General features: G+C 56.9%; 3 protein-coding genes across 5 annotated transcripts; 1 reads left to right on the top strand and 2 right to left on the bottom strand.

Moving 5' to 3' along the window:
- Nucleotides 1-256: 256 nt before the first annotated feature.
- Nucleotides 257-6,073, bottom strand: BCL2L12 (BCL2 like 12). Its single transcript, XM_079908269.1, has 7 exons — nt 5,973-6,073; nt 5,182-5,296; nt 4,824-4,966; nt 3,668-3,754; nt 3,489-3,580; nt 2,375-2,662; nt 257-524 (listed from the first exon to the last, which is right to left on the bottom strand). The coding sequence occupies exons 2-7, from the start codon at nt 5,286-5,288 to the stop codon at nt 474-476; spliced, it is 768 nt and encodes a 255-aa protein (XP_079764395.1). The 5' UTR covers nt 5,289-5,296; nt 5,973-6,073; the 3' UTR covers nt 257-473.
- Nucleotides 5,892-11,781, top strand: IRF3 (interferon regulatory factor 3). 2 transcript variants are annotated; one of them, XM_079908268.1, is made up of 9 exons: nt 5,892-6,014; nt 6,259-6,335; nt 7,168-7,340; nt 8,167-8,338; nt 8,425-8,495; nt 9,131-9,317; nt 9,437-9,817; nt 10,708-10,823; nt 11,334-11,781. In XM_079908268.1, the coding sequence occupies exons 3-9, from the start codon at nt 7,176-7,178 to the stop codon at nt 11,499-11,501; spliced, it is 1,260 nt and encodes a 419-aa protein (XP_079764394.1). In that variant the 5' UTR covers nt 5,892-6,014; nt 6,259-6,335; nt 7,168-7,175; the 3' UTR covers nt 11,502-11,781. The 2 variants fall into 2 exon arrangements, with proteins under 2 accessions (XP_079764394.1, XP_079764393.1); XM_079908267.1 differs by lacking the exon at nt 5,892-6,014 and having other exon boundaries at nt 6,200-6,401.
- A 906-nt stretch (nt 11,782-12,687) lies between these two features.
- SCAF1 (SR-related CTD associated factor 1) lies at nt 12,688-26,947 on the bottom strand. Of its 2 annotated transcripts, none has more exons than XM_079908147.1 (11): nt 26,838-26,947; nt 23,859-23,972; nt 23,553-23,610; nt 22,714-22,808; nt 22,304-22,404; nt 22,101-22,216; nt 16,062-18,890; nt 15,330-15,412; nt 14,892-15,110; nt 13,433-13,561; nt 12,688-13,126 (listed from the first exon to the last, which is right to left on the bottom strand). In XM_079908147.1, the coding sequence occupies exons 2-11, from the start codon at nt 23,964-23,966 to the stop codon at nt 12,935-12,937; spliced, it is 3,930 nt and encodes a 1,309-aa protein (XP_079764273.1). In that variant the 5' UTR covers nt 23,967-23,972; nt 26,838-26,947; the 3' UTR covers nt 12,688-12,934. The 2 variants fall into 2 exon arrangements, with proteins under 2 accessions (XP_079764273.1, XP_079764274.1); XM_079908148.1 differs by having other exon boundaries at nt 23,859-24,008; nt 26,838-26,861.
- Nucleotides 26,948-27,839: the final 892 nt, after the last annotated feature.

The raw sequence follows: 27,839 nt of genomic DNA, 5'->3' as shown, positions 1-27,839 counted from the left end.
CTGGATGTCTTGTGAAGAAAGGTCATAGCTTTCTTCTGGAAATAGCTAGAAAGACTCTAGGACTATCAACACAGGATTAGCTGGAATAAATAAATCATGCAATAGGGGAAAAATATAATTAGCTGGAATCATATTTACAGGTATCCTCAAATATGCTGTATATTTAGGTGACAGGTGCTTTAGGTGCCCCAAATAAATATTTCTAGAATGAATGAATTGGTTCTTTCCTCAATTTATAAACCAGAGAGGTCTCCAAACCAAATCTCCTCTACGTAGAACTTTAGTTCTTGAGTGAAAGGACAAATCATTAAATACTTTAAAAAGTTTTTAATGTCAAAACATTTTAAACTTTTTTTTTTTGGCAAAAACAGAGAGGGTGGGCACCACCCCACAGCCCTGAGTGGAATAGGAAGGCTTGGAAAAAGAGTGCAGGGACATGAGGTCCAATCTTGTAGCAGCTTCTGAGGAAAGGCTCAGTCCAGGGGTAAGTTCAAGTCCACAGGTGAAACTGCCAGGATGCCCCCCTGGAAGGGAAAAGTGGCAGAGCCCCATGAGCAGAGAGGCGTCCTCCACTCACAGCAGCATCCACACCAGCCCAGTGAGAGCAGAGACAGGGAAGGCAAGGAACCAGAGAGGGGGAGGGGAAAGAGACCCAGAGAGAGGTGGACAGGGATGAGGGATGGAGACCCCAAGAAAGGCTCAGAGACTTGGGGTGGATGGGAACAGAGTCCTAGAAGGGGCGGGGGGAGACAGAGCCCCAGAGCGGGTGGACAGAGACTCAAAGAAGGGGAACAAACAGGGTCCTGGAGCTTTAATGATAAAGAGCCCTGGCTTTGTGTTAAAGCCCTAACTCCAATCCCCCACCCTGCATAAGGGACTTTCCCTCAGTCTCCATAAAACCAGGATAATAATCGAATCCCGTAAGGTTGTTGTGGGGTTTCAATGGGATCATTCCACTAAAGTTCTTGGCTGAGTACCTGGCCAAGCTTACCTGTTATCATTCCTTAACAAATAAAATGATTTTACAAATAAACCAGCTTCTGCTCTGAGCTACAGACACTAATATCGACTGTCCCGCATATGTTGCTTTGAGGTCTCAGGGGTCTCTCTCCCTTAACTGGACCACCTCCAATCACCTCTGCCTCTTCCCCAAACCTGCTCCCCACCTTCGCCTCCACTCTGCTCTTTCTGGTTCCAGAGGACATCAGATGTAGCCCTGCAGCTGCTCAGGCCAGCATCTTTGGCATCATCCTTGACTCCCGTCTCCCATCCACTCCATGAGCAAAATCTGTCAGGTCTACCTCCAAATTAAATCCAGAATTCTCTACTACCCCGACCCTGGTCTGATCCACCCTAACCTTCTCCCTGGACCAGTCCAGTCACCCCCTTGGGTCTTTGCCCCCTACCGTATTCTCCATACGGCCGCCAGAGGGCACCTGTGACCACCCAAGACAGCTCGCATCCGTCTACTCTGAGCCCTCCTAGGACTCCTGGCTCACTGAGTCAAAGTGCAAGTTCTTACCTTGACCACAAGGCCTAAAGCCTTGCATGATCTGGCCGCCCCTCCTGCTTTCATCTCCCACCCTCTCCCCCTCACTCACACTGCTGCAGCCCTACTGGCTGTCTCTCTGCTCCTCAAACGCACCTAGCCAGCTCCTGCCAGTCTATGAAGCAATGCTTACATTCTGAGAGCCTGGCAGTGATGAGGCAGGTAAGTGAGATGGTGCCCATTGAGCGGCGTGAGATTGGTATTCAGGGAGACGGGGACAGTTGCCTAGGTCACACAGCCAGTACAAAGGAGCTTAATCCAGCTCTGAGCCCAGCACTGGATTTAAAGCGGTGAGCAAGCAAGGTAAGGGGATGGTGTGGAGGTGGCTGCGATTTTAAATGGGGATCAGGGAGGGGCCCGCTGAGAGTGATACCTGAGCAGAGCGGCAGAGGAAGCAAGGCACGGGGATACCAGGCAAAGGGCATTCCCGCAGGCAGTGCTGCACAGGCAGACAGTCACCAGATACTCACATAAATGTCAAGTACTTACAAGGATGATCCCATTTTAATCCTCACAATAACCCTTTGAGGTAGGTGTACAATTCTCCTCCCTTTACGGATGAAGAAGCTTGTTTCTAGCTCATAAGTGTTAGTGTATACCAGAGTGGTTTAAGCTGGGCATAGCATCTGCACTGATCACTACAGTGCCTCGTGTCCATTAGGTGCTCAATAAACACAGAACGGATGAATGGTGGAGCTGGGAGAACACCCGTGATGTCTGAAAGGAAGCCTATGAGCCTCCCCGCCCACTCCCCCCCAATACACACACATACAATTACAATTACAGTTAGGTAAAGGGAAGCCCAGAGAGGCTTTAGCGGCTCACCCAGCCCCCGTGGGCCTGGATCCAGGGCGCAAAGCTGTGCACGTGCTCTACGCTGAGACCGGCCAGGGTGCCCCCCAGCCTGGCCACGCGCCGGCTCAGCTCCATGGCCAGGGCCAGGCGGGCCAGAGGCTCCGGGGAAGGCGGTGGGGGCCCGGGGCACGGCAGCGAGGGGCGTGCTTGGCTTGGGCGAGGGTTGCCCTCCCGGCTAGAGAAGAGCTCCACTAGGCGGCTGAAGGAACCAGCGGAGAGGCGGGCCAGCTTGCGCCGCAGGGCGGGGTCTGAGGCCAGCTGTAGGGCGGGGAGGAAGAGGCAGGGTCTGCCTCAGTCACACCCTCGTAGCCAGCCAATGGGAGGCTGGGAGGCGTGGCTTCAAGAGCTCTAGCTATAACTGACGCCCTAAGCCACGCCCCTATCCAGCACATCTGCCAATCACAAACGAGACTATAAGATCTCGGCCAAACTACTCACAGCAAGATGGCCTAGAACCGGAGAAGCCAAGCCACGCCCCTGACAAGGCCTCGACAGCCAATCAGGACCAAGCCCTGTATTAGCTGTGTTCTAGCATGCTAACATTCTAGCCACGCCCCTGTGGGCTTCCCCGAAGGCCAAGCCTGTGACGGCAACCTTGCCTTCTACCAGACAATGAATATTGTAAGGCCATACACTTTGCCCAAGCTCCTGACCCAACCTGATTCCAGGACAGAGTCACAAGCCACACTCCCTCCGGCAGTCCATTTCCCCCATATTCTAAGCAACGTCCCTATATAGTCAATCAGGGCTTCAGATTTTAGACAGCTGTCTTCAAGCTACCCCATCCTCCCTTTCCCATCACCATACATTCCCTTACCGACTCACCTCCTCCAATCTCCTTCCTAGAACAGTTTGTGGTGGCCACACCCCTCTGCCTTCATGCCACGCCCCTTTGACGATCAAAGAAGTCACTAATTTAAAGTATTGCCCTGGCTTACCTGTCACTCACCCCTTTACTGAAGCCTTGTCCCACCTTCTCCCCACCTGACCATCCAATGAGAATGCAGATCCAGCTTCAGGTCCCAGTGCGGAACCATGCCACAACTCCTGTCCTAGCTAAGGGATGGAACAGACCACCCATCACCTTCTGGTTGATGACTTCTGCCTCTTCCTCCAGCAAGGCCACCAGCTTTCGCAGCAGGGCTTCCTTCTCTGTGGGTACGTGATCCTGTAATTCTGGGGGGCAGAAGAGAATTTGGCTGGGGACAGAACCCTGGCGACCCTTCTACCCTCATCCTTCTCCAGGGCCCTTCTGCACCTCACCTGGGCTAGGTGGGGATTTCAGTTGCTCTTGGACCAGCTGTTCCAGCCGCTGGGCCACCAGGGCATAGAAATCTGGAGTAGCTGGGCCTGGGATTTAAAGAGCCAATGATGGGACTTCAGGACATGAGGAACTTAGGGATTCTCTCCTCCCAACCATCTTGCCAGGTAGCAATGATTTCCATTTCAGAATGGGATAAATTGAGGCCCAGTGAGCAAACTTGGTAAAAGACCCTTTTACTTTTCCCCAAATTGGACTTCGAAGGTTTGAGCCGAACTGGACCTTGAAGATTATCCCATCTAAGGAAGGAAAACACATGGCACTCCAGCTATTACCACTCTATCTCTTGCCCATTTCAGGCAACAACTCATCACAGAACTCTTCTCCCCAGCTGTGAAATCCTCTCCAAGTGAGCACTCCCAGTAGCCATTGCTTGTCTACCCAGTATCACATATGAGAAGAAACCTACTGGTCACTCTTGATCAAGTCCAGTATCCACCCCCCCCCATTCCTACTTTGCTACTGGAGAAAAGGACTTATGTAACCAAAACAGCCAGGAATTGTGACTGGAAATCAGGTTTCCTGCCTCCCTATTGGGGGTACTGCTGGCTACAAAAGTCTTAGGGGCAAGGAAGCATGTGTAGAAAGAGAGATAACAAATAGAAAGGCACTAAAACGAAGTGAGAGAGTGGCATGGACATATATACACTACCAAATGTAAAATCGATAGCTATTGGGAAGCAGCCGCATAGCACAGTGAGATCAGTTCGGTGCTTTGTGTCCACCTAGAGGGGTGGGATAGGGAGGGTGGGAGGGAGACGCAAGAGGGAGGGGATATGGGGATATATGTATATGTATAGCTGATTCACTTTGTTATACAGCAGAAACTAACACACCATTGTAAAGCAATTGTACTCCAATAAAGATGTTAAAAAAAAAAAAAAGGAAAGAAAGAAAGAAAGGCACCCAAAGCCCTCCTGAAGCCTGCTCACAGAACTGACAGATAGTAAACCAACTGGGGGTCGGGGGTGAGGGTAGGTGCTGGAGATCCCCCACAGCTACCCCCTTAGCTCAGTGGTCCTGAACTAGTTTCTTATCCTCTCTATGCTTTAAGAATCAAAGCTGCCAGTTCTTGGGTGATCGAGGGAAATCTCTTACCAGGCTCTGAACCATAGCATGGCCGGAGGGGCAGGGAGCAAGGCCGAGGGGACTCAGGGGGAACTGCTCCTCGCCCCAGGGAGCAGGGAAGACATCTTCGAAGGCGGCTCAGGAAGTCTGTTGGCTCCTCTTGGGCAGGGCTCCTGGGGAAGGGGACCTCAGAGAGTGACCCCAAAGGCCCTTTGCAAGCAGTCCCTTTGTCCTCCCACTGAGGGCCTTTCCCTGCAACCCCCAGGACAAGGAGTGGAGCCAGATATAAAGAAGGGGGGAAAGGAGACAGACTGAGTCCAGGAGCAAGAGTTGGAGAGGGGCTCAGCTCAAATGCCGTTCCCTGAGGGAGGAGGGCAACTCCTCTTACCTGGGTGGGGTCGGAATGGGAGACCCCGCTGCCTCACCCCTACTTAGGAAGGCAGCTAGGACCCTCAGCGTGTCCTCTCGGAGCCCCAGTTCTTCCGAGCCTGCCATGGGGGCACCTGTGAGAGAGGGAGCTGGAGGATGGGCTCCAGGGTTCAGCGGGAAGTAGAGGCTGGGGACCCAAATTCCTAGTCCCCGAATGAGGAGGGGGCCAGGACTTGTGAGTCCCCAAAGAGGGAAGGGGCTGAGGGTCTACATTCCCAGGTCCTTTACGGGAGTTGGGGGTCTGGGGGCCCAGACGCTTAAGTCTCCAGATGGAGAAGAGGGATGAGAAGGAAGACCTTGATCCTGGGAGAGGAGAAGGCTAGGGATCCGGATTCTTGGGTCTAAGGGAGGAGGGGCTGGGGGCCTGGACTCTTGAGTTTTCGGAGAAGGGGGCTGGGGGTGTGAACTCTTGAGGCTAAGAGAGAAGGGGGCGGGGCCCTCAGACTTCTGAGTCCCCGAGGGAGAAGGGGGCTTGGGGACTTCTTGATTCTGAAGGTATATGCCAAGCTGCTCACGTCCGTAGAGGGTCGAGAACTACCAATCCCAGCAGGTTTCATAGCAAACATTCCCCTCCCTCCGTTACTGGTTCGCCTCGCAGCCTGCTGGGAGGTGTAGTTCCATTCTCTGAGGCTAGCGTTTGGGAGAGCTAGGACACTCGGATGTCGGAGAAGCGGGACTGAGTTGCCCCCTCCTGGATCCCGGCTCCCTCTTCTTTCCTCCTCACCTAGCCCTCGCTAACGTCCCGCTCACCTGGTCCCGGGCCCCGCCGCCGCCACCTCCTCCACTGAACTTGTATAAACTTTCTTTTCTTAGTTCAACTTTCCCGCGCCTGCGCACTGGGCCGGGTTGGTGACGACCCAAACATAGAGGGGAGGAGCGTTGGGTCCCGCCTAATTTGCATGTGACGTTCCCAGCATGCCCGCGGTCGGAAGGCCTAAAAAGGGCATGGGATTGGGGGTGGCGACGCCCGCGCTTACCGAGCAGCCTCTTTGGTTTTGGAGTCACCAATACGACTGTGAAGTCGTTTTTATTTCAGGAAATCGATAGAAAAGGAAGCCCCACCTCTAAAGCTCAGCCGACCGGAAGTGGGGTGTGCAGCTGAGAGTTCGAGAGGTACGAAACCCCCAAAGCAGACGTGGTTGGAGCACTCTGCGCGCCCCGACCCACCACATAGGAAACGTAGGTAACTGGGGAGTAGGTGGCGTCCGGAGGTGAGGAATCGGAGAAAGGCTGGGTCTACACTGACAGTGGAGAAGGGCGGTTGTGTAGTCTGGGGGAAAGTGAAGCAAAAAAGAAAAAAGTGAAGCAATGACTGGCGCCGAGATCGGCTGTAAAAAAAGCAAACGTAGAAGTAGCGGAGAGGAGGCGTCTACACTGGGGGATCTAGGGGAGAGATGGACGGACTGTAAGAATAGGAGGTAGTCCACTCTAGAAAGTGGGGACGTGCCCTGGAGGAGGGAGGCTGTCTGTTTGGGAGGGATTGTGGTTGGTCCTCGGTGGGAATGGGTGAGGGGATCATCGGGACGGGGTGGAACTGTGAAAGGGGGTCTACCGTGGGGTAACTGCGGGAGGTAGCGGTCTACAGGTCACTAGCTTCTGTATTGCAATAACTAGAGGGAGGGCTCTACCCTGGAAGTGGGAGTACCTGCTTTGGGTGATGGGGGAAGAACGGGCTTTCAATGGAAGAGGGAAGGTGTACACCGGCGCAATTGAGGGAGGTAGAGGTATCTACCTACACAGAAGAAGCTGGGGAAAGGAGAGGAGGGAGTTCTCGCTGAATTAGAAAGCCTCGCTGGAGGATGGGAGAAGGTCTCCTGTTTGTACCCCAGTAAACTATAGGTGAGAGACCTGCGCCGTGGCACGTGAGGGAGGTCTGGGTGCGGAACCCCTGCACGGGGTGGGCCTGGGAGGCCGCCTGTACCTAGGACCTGTTCTCTGCGCGCAGGCCGGACCATGGGAACACAAAAGCCTCGCATCCTGCCCTGGCTGGTATCTCAGCTGGACCAGGGGCAGTTGGAGGGCGTGGCCTGGCTGGATGAGAGCCGCACGCGCTTCCGCATCCCTTGGAAGCACGGCTTGCGGCAGGATGCCCAGCTGGAGGACTTCGGCATTTTCCAGGTGCGGGCGCGCCGGGCGGGGTGGACTCCGAGGGGGCGGAGGTGCACTCCCAGGGGGCGGGGCCGAGAAGGCGGGATTAGCAAGCATGGAGAGGCCTGCTCTCATTCTGACAGACTGAGGTGGGTGGAGTTAGAACGGGAAGGGGTTTAGTTAGTAGGATCCCCGAACTGGTGTCGGAGAGCAGTCAGGATTAGAGCTGCCAGGTTCCGGTAACGGAATCGGGAAAGTGAAGGAAATGCATCCTGGGGAGTTCGGGGCCTCCGGGGTGAGGCTCTTGGTTGTAGAATTTCTGGGGGCCGGTCTTGGAATATTAGAGGCGAGACTTGGCCCTGAAGCTGAGGTTTCTTACCACCAAATTAGGATACACCGGTGGTGGTAAGCCGAGTTAGAGTGCGAGGGGGCGGGGTTATTATTATAATAATTAATAATATAATAATATATAATATTATATAATATTATATATTATATAATATATATAATATATATAATATTACATATTATATAATATTATATATTATATAATATATATAATATATAATAATATAATTATTATTATTATTATTACAGAGGGTGTCCTGAGGCAGGTTGGTGGCAGAGTTAGACACTCATTAGGACCTGGAAGGCTGGCTTAGAAAGCAAAGGTTTTTGAAGGGTGGTGGTAGGGGGATTCGGGGCGCAGAGAATCTGAGAGTTTGGGGATGGAACCTTGCCAAGTTAGAACGTGTCGGGGGGAGGACGGTGTTAGGACAAGAGGAGACAGGGTTGGGACCCCTGGGGCAAGGTCTAAGTCATCCTCTCCACTATCTTGGTACCACTGGTCCCCTAGGCCTGGGCTGAGGCCAGTGGTGCCTACACTCCTGGGAAGGATAAGCCGGACCTGCCCACCTGGAAGAGGAATTTCCGGTCCGCCCTGAACCGGAAGGAAGCGTTGCGTTTAGCAGAGGACCACAGCAAGGACCCCCACAACCCGCACAAGATCTATGAGTTTGTGACCTCAGGTGTGCTGCAAGTGAGGCTTCACTTAGAGGGATGGGATTTCGACTGTCCCTAGCGCCCCCACTCCACTTCCCACCTTTCTCCACAGGAGTTGGGAACTTAGCTGAGGCAGACACCTCTCTAGACACCAATGGCAGATGCAGTACCTCTGATATCCAGGTAAGAATGCGCCCCGACCATCCTGCTCTCTGCCCCATCCCCTCTCTGCGTCCTCATGGGCCTATTCAGGCCTCATCTTCTTCCCCTGCACCATCACCCCAGGCTCCATTCTGTCCCATGCAGTCTGTCCCCAACCTGACTCAGTGCTGACCCTGTCCCCCCACCCCCTGCCCACAGCCCTCCATGGCTTCCCAGCATCCTCAGGAGAAAATTCAGAGCTTTCAACAGGCATTCAAGGCCCTAATCCACCTTTCTAGAATTTAATAGCTTTCCTCCCTGTGCAGGGTTCTCTCAGCATTTTGGGAACTCAGAACCTCTCCTTGATCTTGCTGATGTCTGTGCCAGGGGAAGTCCCCTCTGAAATTCTTCCCAGCCCTCTCTGCCCGCGTCTTGCTTGCAGAGAGCCAGATCCTTGGGTGGAATTAGCTGCTCCCCTCAGGCCACTGTAGTGCCCGGCATACATCAAAGCTGTACATACTTTACTGTCTGTGCCCCAGGTTAGAAGCCCCTTGAGGGCAAAGCTCAGGTCTGTCTCCTCTCTGGGTCCCCACATCGCTGAGCACAAAGCTTGGTCCATGGGAAGTCTCCAGAAAAGGCTGTGGAAATACCTGGATCCTTTTTTTTTTCCTCTCCAGGAAGACATTCTGGAGAAGTTACTGAGTGACATGGACTTGGCCCCAGATGGAGGGCCCTCAAGTCTGACCATGGCCCCTGAGAACCCCCCTCAGCTCTTGCTGGGCCCCAACTTAGATGTCCCTGCTCCTTGCCCAATGCCGGGACCCCCTGAAAACCCACTGAAGCAGCTGTTGGTGAGCGGGGAAGGTGAGCGCCAGCTGTGGGTGGGAGGGGTGGGAGGGGTGGGAGGGGTTAGGGCTGGGCCGCAAGCCCCCTGACGTTCCCTCATTCTCTCTCCCCTTCACATTACTGCTGCTGCTGCTCAGAGTGGGAGTTCGAGGTGACCGTCTTCTACCGGGGCTGCCAAGTCTTCCAGCAGACTGTCTTCTGCCCGGGGGGCCTGCGGCTGGTGGGATCAGAAGCAGGGGACAGGACACTGCCTGGGCAGCCAATAAGACTGCCAGACCCCGCGGCGTCCCTGACAGACAGGGGCGTGACAGACTACGTGCAGCGGGTGCTGAGCTGCCTGGGCGGGGGACTAGCTCTGTGGAGGGCTGGGCAGTGGCTCTGGGCCCAGAGGCTGGGGCACTGCCGTGTGTACTGGGCCGTGGGCGAGGAACTCCTCCCCAACAGTGGTCACAGGCCTGATGGTGAGGTGCCCAAGGACAGGGAAGGAGGCGTGTTCAACATGGGGCCCTTCATAGCAGGTGAGTGAGGTGGGGCCTTAGCTCTGCTGTGGAAACGGCAGGCAATGGTGGTTAAAAACTCTGGGGTCAGGAGGTTTGGGATCGAATTCAGACCCTGCTGCTCTGCTTGTGGTTGAACCTGTGGGGAGAAGGACTGGACTGCTCTGAACCTGTGGAGTCTAAGGACTGTCTCCTCTCTCTCACCTGCCCAGAGCTGGCAGGAGGCACAGGGCCCAGCGTACAGAAGGTGCTTCGGGGAATTAGCTGCCATAGTCGTTATCATTTATTACAATTATGGTGGAAAGACAGATGCAGGAGAAAGAAATCCTTTAGGGCTTTGCTCTCCAAACAGACCTTTCTGCAATGATGCAAATGCTCTGTATTTCCACTGCCCAATATGGTATCCACTAGCTACAAATGGCTACTGAGTACTTAGATGAGGTGAGTGCAAATGAGGAAGTGAGTTTTTTAAGTTTTATTTGATTTTAATTAGATACAATTAAAACTTGAATAGCCGTGGTGGCTAATGGCTACATATTGGACAGCATGGCCTTGAAGGGTTAAAGAGCAGTAACCACCAACCACCTTCTACTCCAGAATCACTGAGCATCCTTGGGGAAGTGGACTCCCCTCCTGGGCCTGTTTCCCCATCCAAATGCTGAGGCTCCAGGAGGTGTGTGTGGAGGCCTACCTTCCAGCCCAGCCCCGATGGAAGGGAGGAGGAACATTTCAGCTTGTGCCAGAACTGGAGGGACTTTCCCCAAATCAATAGCCCCCTGGTCATGGTGGCAGAGATATGTTGAGCTTTAGATCAGGGAGGAAGATGAGGATGTTACTGAGGTTTTGGGGGAGCAGGGAGGGGCAGGTAGAGGGTCTTCTTCCCATCCCTGACTAGGTTCCTGGGCCCCCAGATCTGATTGCCTTCATCGAAGGAAGCAGACGCTCACCACGCTACACCCTCTGGTTCTGCGTGGGGCAGTCATGGCCCCAGGACCAACCATGGATCAAGAGGCTCGTGATGGTCAAGGTACTGCAGCCCCAGGCTCCTGGAGCTGAGGGGTAGATCCTAAAAGGGAGGAGGTTGCTTCTGGGAACTACAACTCCCACAGTCCCCTCGGAGAAACTACAACTCCTAAGAGTCTCTGCAAGTACCAGTTCCTCCTCAGGAGCTTCTGGTGTCCCTCCCACGGCCTCACCCCCAAAGCCTATATTTGCGTTCTCCCAACCATGTGGAAGTTGGTGGACTACAAGTCCTAGCAGCCTGTGTGAGGTACTACAGCTCCCAGGAGTCCTTCTGATCACAAGCTGCTCAGCTCTAGCTTCCAGGAACCCCTCAGCAGCCTCAGCCCTAAGAACCATTTATGGTCTCCCTTGGTGGTGAATATGGGGAAAACTGTAACGCCCAGCAGCCCTGGGCCTAACGGTTCATCCTGGGTTACAGGGGGGGGCTGTCGGGAATTGTAGTCTACTCAACCCATCCCCGACAGTAGACGGTGCTGGGTGTTTCCCCTGACTGTTTCTCCCCCACCTCCCTCAGGTTGTCCCCATGTGCCTCAGAGCCCTGCTAGACATGGCACGGGTAGGGGGTGCCTCCTCCCTGGAGAACACTGTGGACCTTCACATTTCTAACAGCCACCCACTCTCCCTCACCTCAGACCAGTACAAGGCCTACCTCCAGGACCTGGTCGAGGACATGGACTTCTAGGTCACTGGGGAGGCCTGAGCCCTCAACTTCCACCTCGACCAATAAACTGGCTCCGGCCATGGTCATCACTTGTCTGTCTGGTGTTCACTTTCCCTGGGCCAGCCCTGACCCAAGTTGGGGGTTATTCCTTCTTAAGGCCCGTTTATCCATCTGTGCAAGCCACTCATATCCTAGGTGCTCACTGCATAAAGGCCAGGCACTGTGCAGGGGGCAGCTGACACTCCTTACCTCTTCCCTGTGGCCTGGTGAGTTGGTGACAGTCACCCCCATTTTACAGACCAAGACACTGAGGCTTAGAGAGGAGGAAAGTCCACCAAGTAGGAAAATACAAGGCAGGTCAGAATCCAGGTCTGACTGTAAGGGTGCCACTCTTTGAGGGTGACCCTGGGGCTCACTCTGGAACGCCCGTCTTGCCTATGAACAGTTCAGGCCGACGTCCAGTAAGCACAGAGCCTTTCGCCTGCCTGTCCTGCCTGTCAGGGGCCTTGGGTCCCCTCCCAACTCCTGCTAGGTGACCTCAGGCAAGTCCTTCTCCTTTCCGGGCCCTGGGCTCCCCTCCATGTGGGCCTGCGAGGGCCAGTTGTAAAGGAATTCTGAGCCTACCCCCAATCGGAACCCACCCTCCCCCCACAGCCTGGCTGCACCCACCTCTCCTCACCGCGCCTGGGTTCTGGGTAACAGGGACTGATGGAGGCCAACACAGCCCTGATTCACTGTGTGGCCCTTGCTGCTCCATGCCTCAGTTTCCCTCTCCGTCTCGGGGGAGTCAATTAGATCACCCCAGCCTCATAGGACTGGTAAAAAAAAAAAAAAACTGAATGGAGGACAAAGATCCTGTTTCTGGGGCAATTCCAAGGTTAGACAAATAGCACCTAGACGCCCTGAGCTGGGCAGACACTGGTCAGGTGGGGCAGGGACCTCTCCCTCTCATCACCACCACTCTGTATCAGTAGCAACGGCTTCCTATGTGCCAGGTCCGGTTCGAAGTGCTTCACCCGCCTGCGTCTTTCTTAATCCTCACAACACCCACTTTATAGACGAAGAAACAGGCCCAGTGAGAGGAATGCACTTTTCCCAAGTCACACTGTCTACTTCCCTGCTAACCACCCTCACACTTGGGCCAAGGCTCCTCCCCAACCCTTTCCCAAACTGGACTCTGAAAAGAAAGGGCTAAAAGTCCTGGGGCTCAGGGGTAACATTTCATGAAATCTTTAATGAAACTGGGGTAGGGGCACGAACAGAGGGGAGGGGCAATGGGCACAGGCTTGGGGCGAGGGAGATGGCAGTGGGGCTGGGCAGGGGGCTCTCCTCTTTCCCGCAGCAACCCTCCCCCAATCATCCCACTGACAGGGGAGGGACGTAGGGAGGCAGAGCCATAAATATGTCCAGAATTCCAGAGAGACAGCGAAGGAGGAAAGGGGCGGCTGGGGATCTCAGAGAGGGGGCAGGGGCAGGCCCGGGCCGCCCTTGTCAGGGGGTCCCGGCTCCTTGGGCGGCCGTGGGGGCCCCGGAGGGTCCCCTGGCTTGCGGCCGTGCTTGCGGAAGTAGCGGTAGCGTTGGACGTAGGCGCGCACCAGGTTGCTCACCTTCACCGGGTTGATCTCCCCACTTTTGCTGTGGCAGATCTGGGGGGCAAGGGGCAGCTGCAGTCACTGCCAGTCCCCATGGTCCCCTGCACCTGGACTGCTGAGCACAGCTGGGGACTGGGATGGGAACCCCTCCGCCAAAATCCAGGCCAACATCCCTACTTGTCCCCCTGATGCCAGCAGAACAGGCCCAGGTGGGCTTGAGGCATCCTGTCACCCTCTCGCCTTCCAGAGTGACCCACTGCCCCTCTGTCTCCCCATCTCTGTACGCCTGTCTGCTCACGTCCATCACTCCGTCTCATCCTCTCCCCACCTCTGCGCATCTTGTCCCCCTCTGGGCCCCACCTTGTGGACGGCCTTCCTCAGGATGTCCTTGTACTCCTCCTTGGTGATGTCCTTCTTCTGATAATACGGCTTGATGGCCAGCTTCACCTCCTCTACTGCCCGCTCCTGCGTGTGCAGCTTCTTCAGATACTGGCGGGGTGGCAACAGTGGGAAGAAGGGACAGCAAAGGCCAGGTGAGTTACTGCAGAACCCCTACCTCCACTCACCTGCCCACCAGCTCAGACTTCTTGACCATCCAGCTACTCCCAGAGGTGGAAATCCTGCTTAGGGTCTGCCCTGTTCTCCCCTTGCTACAGTCGCCCCAGACCCCAGGCCAGGCCTGGGCCTCTCAATGTCACTAGCATCTCCTCCAGGCTGGACCCTGGGCTGTCCCAGGCGTCCATGACCAGGACCCATGTGTCCCCTGCCCTTACAGTCTGGTAGGGAGACAGACCTGAGCCAGGCGGCTGTTCCCTACCATCCCAGAGAAGATGGGGGCAGGTAAACTGAGGCCTGGGAAGGGCAGGACACCCCAGCCTTCAGGGCCAATATCTCCCATGAAACACGAATGCCAACTGTTGGGTGAGCTGCTGGGGGAGCCACGGCCACCCCGGGGGGACTCTTCAGGCCTCCCTAGCCCCACAGGAGTGGGTTTCTAAATATGCGGCCAAGAGAAAGGGATTGTGTCCTGCACCCGTCTCACACGTGGAGAGAGAGGACGTTGGCAGAGAACAGACAGGGCAGCCTCACTGGCGGAACAGGGACCTGCTGCTCGTCTCAGGGCCTGTACTGTCCCTGTCCCGCAGCCCATGGCACAGGCCATGGACAAGTACACATCAAAGCTGTGGCCCCACCTCCGTTTATACGGGGCTTATAACACGGGGGTTTGTTCTGCTTTCCTCTGGCTCTGTATGTGGGGTGCGAAAAGGGTGAGCAGCGCCATCATCTGGTGACAGGGCCATAGCGACCAGCAACCATACCCACCCAAAAGGTACACAGCCCCAAGGCCCAGGAGGAGGAGCCAGATGTAGTGGGGGGAGGGGGGGCCTGTTTGCCCTGCACCCATTCTTCCTCCCTCCGTCCAGGAACAGATGCTTGATTTTTTGTTTGTAAACCATCCCGAGCCCCCCTTACACAAAAAGATCGGGGTGAGAGAGGTATAGATGACCAAAGAGTAGACTGTAGTAGATATATGTATAAACATGCGTGTGTTTATATCCATATCTCTTTCTTTCTTTCTCTCCCTACCTCCATCCCATCTCTATACGAAATTCTTTAAAAACCCGTCTAGCACCGCTTTCCCAATCATCTAATCAAGTGAAAGTTTAGTTCCTTACAATTTAGTGATTTCAGTTTTATCTAAGTCCTCATCTGCTGGCATCAGTCTCTGGCATTCTCCTCGGGCCCCTGCATCTCAGTATCTGCCTGCGTTCTCTGCAAAACTGTCACCACTAACCCACCTCTCCCAAGCCCAGTTCACCTTGTCTGTGTCACCACGTCCCTCGGAGCTGCTGCTGCCCTCTCTCTTGTCAGACGCTGCAGCCAGCCCAGTGGGGGTGGGAGGGGTAGAGCCACAGCCCCCCAGGGGGAGGCTGCCAGGGAGCAGGTAGCTGGAGGGGCCAGGGGGCAGACCCAGAGAGGTGGGCACAGGAGCTGGCGTCACCCCCAGACTTGAGGGGGGCTTCCTGTGGCTGAGGATCTGTGGGAAAAGGTTGGAGGATAAGCAAAGGGAGGTGGAGGGGAGGACGGAACATGTACCCCTATTCCCACCCTGATTTCCCAACAGTCCCAGAGGCAACAGGCTCCTCTTCTGGCAGATACCTTGCCCCAAAGCCTGCTGGGAGCTGAAGTTCCTCTCCTAACCCGAAACAGGGGACAAGAGAAGGGGCTGCGGGGACTCTTCCCCAAGGAAGCCCACCTGGTTGGTGGCCTGGATCAGCTCCTGGGCCTTTGCTCGGCTTGCCAGATTGGCTTCTTCCATCTTGAAGAGAAGTGCAGTCACTGCAGTAGGTGGAGAGTGGACGACAAGGATCGGGAGTTGATGCAAGAGAAGAGGGTGACCCTCACCCAGCCACGTGCCACCTCCCGCCCCGGGCCCCCAGACAGGCTATAAGGTCTCAGGCTCTTAACTGGGAAAAGGGGCCTCAGCCACCAAGAGAACCAGCCCCCACCCTGTATGTTCTTAGGACTCGAGGTGTGTGGGGGGCAGGGGTGGGGGTGGCGTGTGGCCAGGGTCACACAGTGACGAGTTGGTCCCGTAGCCTCTCTCCCCACCTCTGCAGTCTAGCAAAGGCTCCTGCCATCCCGTAAGGGATACTGCTCCCTGCTCCCCGATTCCGGTCCCTCTACCAAGCCTACCCCAGTCTACCTCTAGGTGGACCCCAGGACACACCCCACTCCTCCAGTCTCTGCTCAACTGGCTGCCCGCTGCTCCCATCTGCCCAGTGCTCTCCCAGTGCACCCAAACATCGTGGAGCCTTCTGGACAGACCCTGACTGGCCCTTACCCACCCAAGGCCCTCCCAGTCCTGGTCACTATACCCACCCCTTCCAAGGTATCTCCACTGCCTCCAAGTTTGTCCCCACATGACCTCCTCCCTGATCCTGTCTGTCCACCCTAATGTGCCCCGGCCCCCCCAGGGGACACTCACAGGCCAGGACACCGCTGGTAGTGCAGTCTACACCAGCGGGCAGGTTCCAGGGCATGGGTGGGGGCAGCGTGGGCAGCTGGGAGACACGGGGGGCTGGTCCATCCTCCGCCCCCGAGTCGCCAGCCGTGGACCCCGCACTAGGGGCGGTGCTGGGAGCGGCCGCAGCCGTGCTGGTGGCCGTGCTGGTGGCCGGCTGCTGCTCCTCCTCCTCCTCCTCCTCCTCTTCCTCTTCCTCCTCCTCCTCCTCCGCCCCACCTCGGACTCCAGCCTCCTCAGCGGCCTCTTCTGGCAGGAAGGAGACCTCAGGTGTCTTGCAGCTGCTATCCACAGTCTGCGAGTCGGGCGTGAGAGCAGGGGGTGGAGGGGCCGCCTTGGGGGGCGGGGTGCTAGGGGCCTTCGCTGCCCGCTCTTCCCCGGACCAGGAAGTCTCCTCAGCCCCTTTGGCTCCCGCCGCCTGGCTGCAGCTGTCCGCCTTGGACTTCTTCAGCGTCGCAGGGCCACTGCCGCCACCACCACTGCCCCCACCGCTGCGGATCTTTTTCCTGGTCTTGGATGGCTTGGTCTTTCCCTTGGTCCCCTTGGCTTTCTTGGCCCCAGCCTTGGCCTTGACCTTGGTCTTTTTGGGCTTGGTGCTGCCCTGAGCTGCTTTGGCCACCTCAGTAGGGGCCCGCTCATCCGGCTTGAGGAAGGGGGAGCGGCTCTCTCGGTCTCGGCTGAACTTGACTCCGATGGAGCCCAGGCCAGCAGACGTGGCCTCCTTGGCTGATGTGGTGCTGCTGACACCCTCTCGGATCAGAACGGCCACCTTGGACTGTAGCTTCACCTTCCGGGAGGATGAGGAGGACGACGAGGACGAGGAGCCTGAGCCGCTGCTGACAGGTGGCTTTGGCGGGGGCCCTGAAGAGGGCGCCAACTCCTTGGGGGGCCGGGCCTTCTTGGATGACCTGTCCCTGTCCCTATCTCTGTCCCTGTCCCGGTCCCGATCCCCCCCATCCAGTGCCTTCCGTCGTGATCCCTTCTCCCGGGAGGAAGAGGAGGAGGAGGCCGCCCCAGAGCGGCGCCGGTCCTTCTCACTGCTCTTGCCTCCCCGCTCCTCGGCGCTCAGTCCCTCGGAGTCGTATAGGACCTCGCGCTTGGGCGATGAGGCCGGAGCCGGTGAGGGGCCTCGGGGGTCAGGCTTGTCCGGCCGGCCCACGGTGATGGTCCGCTTGATGGCAAAGAGATCGTGGTCCGTGAGGTCCTGGATGGAGGGCGGCACGGCCCCCCGGCGGCGGCTGTCTCGCTCTCCGCCCAAGGAGGTGGAGCCGGAGGGCGGCTGGGCCGGGGCAAGGCCCTTCTCACTGTCCCCAGACCGCTTCTCGCCCCGGGACCGCGACCGTTTCTTCTTCTTCTTGCTGCCGCCGCCATCCCGGTGCTTGCCGCGGTGCCGCTCGCGCCTGGAAGACGACGACGAGGAGGTGGCCGGGGGCGGGGAGTTCGAGCGCCGCCGCCGCCGCCTTTTCTCCCGAGACCGGGACCTGCGGCTGCCTCCGCGGCGCCGGTCGGTGCTCCGCGAGCGGCGGCGGGCGGAGCGGGACCGCGAGCGGCGGCGGGCGGACGACGAGGCGTGGGAGCCCGGCTTGCGGTCCCGGGAGCGGTGCTTCTTGGGGTCCCAGGGGGAGGCCGGGGCCGGCGGGGCGGGCTGAGCGCCGGAGGAGGACGAGGCGGCCTCCTTGGCCTCACCGCCGCTCCTCTTGCGCTCCCGCCTCGACTTCTTGCGGGTGGGCGGCCCAGTGGGGGCAGCGGAGGCGGGGGCGGCGGCCGGGGAGGGCGAGCGCTGCCGGTAGCGCTCGCGCCGCTGGGTCAGGATCTTGCGGCGTAGGTCCAGGCCGCCCCAGCGCGCGTCCGCGGTGGGCGGGGCGGGGGCCGGCTCCCCAAGGTCCACCTGCAGGGCGCCCTCGCCGTCGGACTCCGCGTGCAGAGACAAGAAGTCGTCCCCCTCGGGGGCCCGGGGGGCGGGCGGTGGGGGCGGGGGCTGGGCCGCAGCGGGGGCCGGGGCCGCCGGAGGGGGTCGTGCGGCCCGGCCGCCGGCCCGGAAGAGGGAGAGCGCCATCCTGGGCTCCTCCTCAGGCTGGACAATCTCGCCCTCCTCAATCTCTGAGTCGCCCGGTGGCAGCAGAGGGGGCGGGAGGGCGGCGCCACCGGCCGTCACCACCTCCACGGAGACCTTGCCTTCCCGACAGGCCTCCGCCTCAGTCCCCACCACAAAGACGCGCCGGCGGGTGGCTCCGTCGGCCCGGGTGGAGTCGGCCTGGGGCGGTGTGCCAGGGGCTGGAGTCGGCTGCAGGGGCTGGGGGTCCGGGCCCGGGCTCTCGTCACCTGGGAAGTCCTGGCTCAGGCTGTTGTCGTCGTAGATGCCCGCCAGGGTCTCTGAGATGCGGCTGATGCTCTGGGACAGGGCTTCCTCCTCCTCTTCTTCCTCTTCTTCCTCTTCCTCCTCTTCCTCCTCCTCCTCCTCCTCCTCAGGTGAGGGGGTCCCCGCCGATGAGCTGGGGTTGGAGCCAGTGGGCTCGAAGGGGTCGTACTTCTGCTCTGGAGCAGGCGGTGGGGAATAGGCCTCGTCGGTGGGGTGGAAGGGGTCATAGATATCAAACCGGGGTGCAGGAGGGGCCGGGGGGGCCGGGGGTGGTGGAGGGGGAGGCGGGGAAGGGGAGGATGATGAGGGGGAAGGGGAAGGCGAAGAGGAGGCAGAGGAGGGGGCAGGGGGCGGAGCAGGGCCCCCGTCTCCAGTGCCCAAGGTGAGGAGGTGGCGGGCACAGGTGGGTCGAGAAGAGTGAGACTGCGGAGAAACTGCAAAGGAAGAGCAGAGACAGGGTGGCGGTCAGGTGCCTGTCCCAGTGCAGCGGAGAGGCCCGCAGGCAGGTCAGCACCCCATCTGCTGGTCCCCCTCGCTCAGCACTCGCCGCACCAGCAGGCACTGCTTCCAGTGCTTCACGTGTGTCAATACATAAGATGCTCCTAACAACAGTACCTACGCTCCACGCTGTAGGTACTGCGACCCGGGGTCCCAGGAGGAAACTGCAGCACAGAGAGCTGTGGCATCTTCCCCTAGAGCACAGTCAGCAGGGGGGAGTCAGGATGCAAACTCGGTCGGTGTGGCCTCTGAGCCCGCACTCTCATATCTACCGGAGATGTAAGCTGGCCTGCGGCCCAAGACCGCCCTGACCAATGACAGCAGTGATGTTCCCGCAGGAGGCACAGGCTGGGATGGGAGAGCCAGGGTTCCAACCTAGGATCACCTGCAGGGGTCAAGCCCTGGCCTGATGAGCCGGCTGCCTCTTGAGGGAATCTATCCCTTTGTACAGGAGGCCTAACGTGAGGCTGAGAAGGTGAAACTCCCTCTCCAGAGTCAGAAAGTGGCAGAGCTGGTGAGCCCTGAGAGCCCGAGTCCTCACCGTGCCCCCGCCACTCTGTGATGAGCCCCATCCCAGGGGCGATATCTGCTTGGGACTCAGACATCACTGACCGGGCCAGGCATCGTGCTGTCCTCCGTTATTTTGTCCGCCCTCCCGAGACCTTGCTTTCGAAGCACTCCACGGTCTCAGCACCACAAGTCACACATGTGGAGACAACTGATCGAGGCTGCCCCCGGGGCGGATGACGGGGCCAGGATTCAGACACACACATCAGAGTCTGGAGGCCACTCTCTCAACCACATGTAACTGCCAGGATCCTGCCCCAGCAAGGACGCCGGCATGGTCACATGAACAATGCCAGGGAAGCCCGGGGCTAAGAAGGCAGCACCAGAGCCACCTCCCCACCCGGATCCCAGGCTCCAGCCCTCTCCCGCGATATGCCCGAGGGCAAGCAACTCAACTGCTGTCTGCCTTGGTTTCCTCATCTATAAAAGGGGAGTTTGCTCATTCATTCAACACATTTTTTCTGATCATCAATCTAACAGACGCGGCTTGGGGTATAGAACAGAACCGCAAACAAGAGACAAAAATCCCTGCCTTCAAGGACTTGCTGAGCACGAACTCTGACTACCCGGGCTGTTATTACCACCACCTGAGGCAAAAACCACGTCTGCAGATCGTAGCAGTCTGCAAACTCGAGACATCCGCTTCCTTATAAATAGTTTTTTTTAAAGGACTATGGGTGAGTTCTTCTTGCGTTCTTAGTATTTTCCAAACGAAGACCAAAAAACACTTGGAATAAGAAAACAAAACACAGGGACTTCCCTGGTGGTCCAGTGGGTAAGACTCCGTGCTCCCAATGCAGGGGGCCCGGGTTTGATCCCTGGTCGAGGAACTATATCCCGTATACATGCCGCAACTAAGAGTCCTCATGCTGCAACTAAAAAAAAAAAAAAAAAAATCCCGCACGCCACAACTAAGACCTGGCACAGCCAAAATAAATAAATATTTTAAAACAACAACAACAACAAAAACCCAAAACATAACCCCAGAGTCCTGCTGAAAACAGCTATTAGGTTCCAGACACAGCTACGGATAGCACTTAAAGCCCAAGGGCCAAATCCCACACATCACCTGTTTCTGTAAATAACATTTGATTGGAACCCTGTCCCACTCACTTGTTTACTTATCCCCTATGGCTTCTGGTTTTAAAAGAAATGAAGAGGGAGTTCCCTGGTGGCCTAGTCGTTAGGATTCTGGGCTTTCACTGTTGAGGCCCGGTTCAATTCCTGGTTGGGGAACTGAGATCCCACAAGCCATGCGGTGCGGCCAAATAAATAAGTAAAATTTAAAAAAATAATAAAAGAAATGGAAATACTTTTGTGGGCCCCTAAGAGTGTGGCGGCCCCCTAAGAGCATGGTAGGTCCCAGGCACCATGTCCCCTGAGCCTAAAGGATAAGTAAGTCACCCCAGATCTGTGAGAAAAAAGAAAGGACGAGGATGGGACTTCCCTGGTGGCGCAGTGGTTAAGAATCCTCCTGCCAATGCAGGGGACACGGGTTCGAGCCCTGGTCCAGGAAGATCCCACATGCCGCAGAGCAACTAAGCCCATGCACCACAGCTACTGAGCCTGCGCTCTAGAGCCCGTGAGCCACAATTACTGAAGCCCACGCGCCTAGAGCCGGTGCTCCACCAACAGGAGAAGCCACCACTGCAGTGAAGAGTGGCCCCCTGCTTGCCACAGCTAGAGAAAGCCCACGCGCAGCAGTGTAGACCCGACACAGCCAAAAATACATAAAGTTAAATCTTAAAAAAAAAAAAGGACAAGGAAAACGTGAACTGGTTCAGAGGGTGTGCAAGCCTCTGGCAGAACAGTTGCTCGTCGCTGACCTTCTGCTACGTCTTCCTCTCCCCTCCACCCCTCCCCAGATATTACGTGGCAGAAGGGAAGTCTAAACCCAGGGTTCTCATCAGGGTCCCAGGGGATCTGCAGCAGCATCACTGGGGAGTGAGTTAGAAATGCAAATTCCCGGGCCCTACCAACTCCAGGCCTGCTGCATCAGAAACCCTGGGGATGGGCCTAGTGACCTGTGGATTAACAAGTTCTCCGTGGTGATTCTGATGCCCTTTCGAGTTTGAGACCCTCTGCTCTACACTGCTCAGGGGCTTACCACCGTGTGCAGCAGGGCTAGGGAGCAGACTCTCCCTCGGGCAGGTGCACATCGCAGAAGTCAAAAACTTGCACTTTACACACAGAAGGCCCCGGGCTCAGGGCCACCACTAAGCAACTGGCTGTGCCACCTGGAGCAGGAGACTTCCCTCTTTCAGACTCTTCTCTTCCTGGAGTCGGAGATGCTGACAGTCCCCCGTCCTGGGGAGACGAATTCCTAACGCAGTTACACTGATATTCAGAAGCCCCGGACGCACGCTAACTGCTCCCACATGGTAGCTCTCACATCAGTTTCAACTTTAATTACATCTGCACGTGCATACAACCTTTACTTAAGTCTAACAGGAGAAAGACATGACAGTACAGATTTTGTCTAAATGACGTACTCAGCACCGCTACTACTACCAACAACAGCTAACGCTCACGCGACGCCGAGGCTGACTGCCTGCCAACTCAGCTCTGGTCCCACATACCCGTTTTGCCCGTCCTCCAGGCCCTGACACGGGGCAGCAGGCTGGGTACAGGAAGGGGGACTGGATCCCTGTCCCCAATTCGGACCTCGGCCACCAGCTCCAGCATGTCCTCGCTTCTGCAAGACAGGGGATGAGTGAGCCTCAGAGGTGCGTCCGACTCCCACGACAGGGGCCTCTACCACTCCAGCTGCCCAGATACTCACTCGCCAGGCCGCAGGTCCAGGTGGCTGGGAACCCAAGTATCCGGGGGATCCAGGATGCTCACCAGCCCCGCGAGGAGGCCATCGGCAGCCACGTCCAACACCTGGAATAGGCCAGGAGGGGCTCCACCCTGTCCCTGCTTGTGTGAGGGCCCACACAGGCCCTAAGCTCTCAGTAACCCAGACATCTGAGACCCCATGAGAACACGAGGATCCAACTGACTCCTCAACCTGACTGCCTCCAGGACCCAAGGGACCAGGCCTCAGAGCCTCCAACACTGCCCCCAATCAGCACCCCAGACACAGAAGCCTGGGTCCCCAACTCCATTTCCCCATTTCAGGGATCCAGGCCCCAGTGAGCTTCCTCCCCCAGCCCCAGAAGTCCAGGTCCCTAGCCCCCTCTTCTTACTCACAGAAGCCGTGTCAGTCCCCCCTGATTCCTGGGAACGGGGCTCTGAACGTGGGCTCCGACAGCGCCTCCATCGAAGGCCATGACACCGAGAACCATCTGGAGAGAGATTTGCATGGGGTTTGGAGACAGGGGACTAGTTGCAGAGACCTTGCTTGGCAGAGGAAAAAGAGCCTGCCTAGCTCTTGACAAAGGAACCAAGCTCCTGCCTACTCTCCCGGCCTCCATCCAACCGCTTCCCAACCTGGGTCCCAGAAGGACTTCCCAACACCCTTTTGAGGCACCAACTCTCTCTCACCCATTTGTCCTCCCAGCCACCCTCAGGATGAAGTCCAGACAAGTCAGCTTGGCCTTTAAGCCTTGCTGTGACCCAGTCCCCATGGAGCAATCCTGCTTCCCTTCCCACCAACATCCTCTGCCCACCAGCCCCAAAGACCCACAACTCGGTCCAGCAACGTGGTCCCTGTGCTGTGTGCCTGCTGGTGCCGCCCCCACCTATCAGGCTTTCCTCTTCACCAGACAATGCTCAACAGCCTTAGAGACACAGGTCCCCTGTCACCTCCTCACTGAAGCCTTCCTGGACCCCATCTCCCTCCACACCAGCTTAGCTGGGCCTCCTGCCCTCTCACGGTGCCTCGGGCTACCTCTGTGCTGGGACTGTGTCTCCCCTCTGCCAGACTGTGAGCCCCTCCAAGACGGCCACAGAGTCCAACCCATCTTGGGCTCCCTGTGCCAGCACAAGGATGGCACCCAGGAGGCCTCGGGAAAGCGTATATGAATGAGATTAGGAGAAAGAATGCAGAGATGGGGCAGGGGGCTGGGAAGAACCAGAAGCTGTCATACCTTTATCATTTGGCAGGTCCCCCTGCAGGGAACTTCCCACAGCCTGCTGAATGGCCCGCTGAAGGAAAAGTGAGGGTGAAGGGGGTGGAAAGAAAGAGCAGTCAGGGGATGCATGCGGAAGGTCACAAGCTCTGCTGCTGGGAGACAGCCATTCCAGACACCCCTACAACCAGACTCAAACCTTACAGACAGGCCAAGAGTCCTGGCCCCCCAACCCCTCCTTTCCCAAGGGTCCAGGAGTCAGGGCCCTGGAATCTGGACTCCCGGCCCCTCCCTCCCTCGGCCCCAGGCGTCTGGCTGCCTCACCAAGATAAAAGCAGAAGGAGAAAGCGTAGGGTCTCTGTCTGGCGGACCGTCACCCCGATCCTCGCCTGACTCCTCTGTCTTCCCTCGAGACTCATCTTCTTCCTCCATGGTCACCTGGTGGTGGAGGCGGGGGAGAGTCTGGAGTAGAGGCTGGTGGGCAGGGCACGGTGGTGCCAGGTGGCGGAAGGAGAGGACGGACATGAAGACCTCAGGGGCCTCCAACACTGTATCCCCTTCAGCATCCCTCCTCTCCTCCACCGCATCCCAGGCCCGGGCAAGTACCAGGCCCAGTGCAGACACTAGAGGGACTGGAGCAACCCTCTTCCCTTGTCTGAATTTGTTGCCTCCTCTGCCAAAGGGAGGCCTTCCCGGCCTATTTCCACACACCCCTCCCCAGTTCCCGCACCTTCCCCCTTTAAGACCTCACGGGAGCCTGCCTTCATGGGAGCCAAGACTCTTTTCTGTTGAGTTTCTGTTGAGTTGTGATTTTATGATGTCTCATAAACCCACCTTTCCCAAACCGAGATACGTGCCAGTGTGCTGGGTGCGCCTCAAACACCACGCCACTTCCTAAAGCATCGATTCTCCTCGATGGTGAGGGACCCAACAAAATGTATTTACACACAGAGGATGGAGCTATAATAGAATGAGCTACAAAACCAGTACGCCACTTTGAAAACGAAAACACGAACTTCAGGAATGCTGTCCACTAGACGCCGCAGGGAGCACCCTCTGATCACCTGTCTGCCCCTTGTGTGGAAGTGCGGCGCAAGGCTTTGCCATGTCACAGAAATTCTTAGGTTATACAGAAGGTGAAAAATCACTCTTCAGACTGATGGGGATTTTGATTAGGGCTTCAGAAAATACGAAGATTTCAGCTATAGGCTTCCCTGCAACTGTCAAGTCTCCTACTCTGAAGACAATAAATATCTGGTCCCACAGTTCCTAGAAAGCTTCAAAACCCCTAACCCTCAACGCCGTGTGCTTAGCTCTAAGTGGGCCCAATAGGAGTATCTAAGTCAGAGGAAGCCTGTGAGAATTGAAAGGAGACAGACTCCCGACACAGAGTAACAATACAGAGTAACAATAATTATCATGGGCTATATACAGAGTAACAATATTTTTTGCGGTACACGGGCCTCTCCCGTTTCGGGGCACAGGCTCCGGACGCGCAGGCTCACCGGCCATGGCTCACGGGCCCAGCCGCTCCGCGGCACGTGGGATCTTCCCAGACCGGGGCACGAACCCGTGTCCCCTGCGTCAGCAGGCGGACTCTCAACCACTGCACCACCAGGGAAGCCCTATCATCGGCCTTTAACGCCCAGGTTTCCCCTACTTCGGTCTCCCCTACACCCTCGGTTGCATACCTGCCAAAAAAAAAAAAAAAAGATCTCGGCCCTGGTCTCCCTCGTACCAGATTTTCAGAAAGCTCTCCCATGCTGCCTCCTGGCTCTCTAAGAGCCTGCAGTTCCTTCCCGAACTCCCACAGACAACTCTCACCCTGATAAGCCCCTCTGGACAGTTCCCAGCCCTGGCGCTGCTCTTCGGCACCTGGGTGGGGGTGGGGGGAGCACACGCTATGTAAAACAGCGCTGTCACATAAGAGAAGCTTAATCAAGATGTGCTGACTACAGACCCACAGAGCCCCAAACCCTCTGTAGAATGAACATCCTCCCTTGCCCATTCACACATGCCCCGGGATTTGCAGACACACCCCCGGCTCCTTAGGTCTTTTATACCTGAGAAGCCTCTGCAGACGCTGCTAGGTCCCTCTAGATCAGTTTCCCAAACTATAAACTTGATAGCAGTTCAGTGCTTTACAAATAGCTTGTTATCAAAGCAAATCGAACACAGTAGAAGATTCTTCACAATACATCACAAGTAAATGAAAATACTAATTAATGGGACTTGGGTATGAAATTCATATGACGGTGTACACTGGGTCTCAATGAAAAAATGTATTTCTCACTGTAGATCAAGGTCAAAAGAGTTTGAAAATCACAGCACTAGAGGAGTCTAGACGATCCTATAGACTTTCCCAGACCAAGGAGGACTAATTCTAACTCTCTCTGTAGCCCCAGGGCCACGCAGAATTTTTCAACATTGTGCATTTGAATTACTTTCTAAGGGCAAGTACAATACAGCTGGGCAAATTTTCCAATACTCTTCATTGTCTTATTCTCCATGCAATTATATGGCCCCCCCAAAGGCATTCGAATTTGCAGTCACACTCAAAGCCACCTAGATGGTTCCAGGTTCTTCTAACTGCCCCCAGCCTCCTGTCACCCAGACTAGACACTCCCCAGACAGCTGGAGACCCATCCAGGCCTCTCAGAACATCTCAGTATTTGCCTCTCTCCCTTCGTGGGTACATCCCGCTCCTCTGGGTATCTATAAAAGACTTCCTATCCCTGGAACAGTTCTTCCAGGCCCAGCTATATGGCCCCAGACCCCTGTAGGTGAGCCGCATCCTCAGGTCAGCACATGTAGACACTTCCCAGCCCTAACAGACATACCCTAGGCGCTATAGTTGGCTCTGCAGATACTCCCCAGCTCTTGCAGATCACCTTCACCCCGGGACATATCTCAAGATCTCAAGATGGCCCCAGAACCCTCTAAACAGACCCTAGCCTCCGGTCAGCTCATAAAGACGATCAACAGTGCCTACAAAAATGACCCAAGCCAGCTATATGATGGAAGGCAGGCTTCAGTCTCAGTCCAGGCCCTGTGGACGCCCCCAATCCTCTCGGGGACGCCCCGTAGATGCCCCCCGGGACCACAGACGCGTCCCGGGGCCTTCAGAAGGCCCTCCGCTCGGCGCCAGGCGCCGCCGCCGCTACCAGGCCCGAGGCCGACCCGCTAAGCCCTCTAGGCCCTGCGGCGTGCCGGGAGGACCCCGGGACAACTAGCGACCCGACTCCGCCCCGCCCACCCCGATAGGCCCGAGCCCCGCGGCCCGGACCGCCGCCGCCATCTTACCCCGCCGCTCGGGCTGCGGCTCCGGCCCCGGCGCGGGGCGGGGCGGGCTGGGGCGGGGCTCGCGAGCAGAGGGAGGAGAGGGGTGGAGCTAAAACACCGCCGAGCTTGCCGGGACTTCAAGTATCGAGCACGGTGCCGTGAAGGCTGGTGGGAAGGCTCCGGACTCAGTTTCCCAGCAACCAATAGGACACATAGGCCGGGTGCGCGCGACGCACGCCGGGAGGCGTAGTCCGCGCGTCGCCTCCGCTGCGCGGGGACAGCAAGCGGGGTGAGGGGTGAAGTGGGCGGGGTTGCGGTAGGCCGCGATTAGGCCCCAAAGTACCCAGCACGCGCGCGGAAAGAGCGGCGGAAAAGGAAGTGACGGAAAGAGCGGTCAGCGTGACAGATGCGAGGGAGTTGTAGTTCCAAGGAGTGGGCCGTAGGAAAAAAAAAAAAAACAACACAGGACAGGCTGGGAGTTGCCCCGCCCACATTCTAGGGATCCCAGAATCCCGATACCAATTTCTCTCTAAATTTAGAACCAAGGAGCGCAGCCCTACAGCATCCTCCTCATTTAGGACAGAAAAAGTCCAAATTCCGATTCCTCTCACTCAGAACAGAGGAGTCCGGACTCACATTTCCCTCCTCCCTGGGACTCAGAAGCCGAGCCCTCCTTCCTGTTAAATCCAGGAGTCGGGCCCTCAAGCCATCCTCAGACCATTCCTGGTCTCAAACAACTACCTTACACTAACCCGAGTGTTCGGGTTCCCCATCCTAACTCCCTCGGATCCAGAATTTTGGGTCCCCAGCCTCTCCAACCTCTGGATCCAAGAGTCTGGGCCCTCAGCTTCCCTCCTTTACCGAACCTAGTAGTAAGGACCTCCAGGTCCCCTCCTTCTGGGGACCCAGGAGTCCAAGCTTCCAGCCCTATTCTCTCCTAGGTATTCCTAGGGGTCTGGGCTCTCAGCTTCCTCCTCCTTCAAGACCCAGAAATCCTGACCCTAGACCAGGCATAATCCAGGC

This window comes from Stenella coeruleoalba (genome assembly GCF_951394435.1).
Source record: "Stenella coeruleoalba genome assembly, chromosome: 20".
NCBI lineage: Eukaryota > Metazoa > Chordata > Mammalia > Artiodactyla > Delphinidae > Stenella > Stenella coeruleoalba.
The sequence above is the reverse complement of the archived record's forward strand: the minus strand, read 5'-3'. Positions and strand labels throughout refer to the sequence as shown.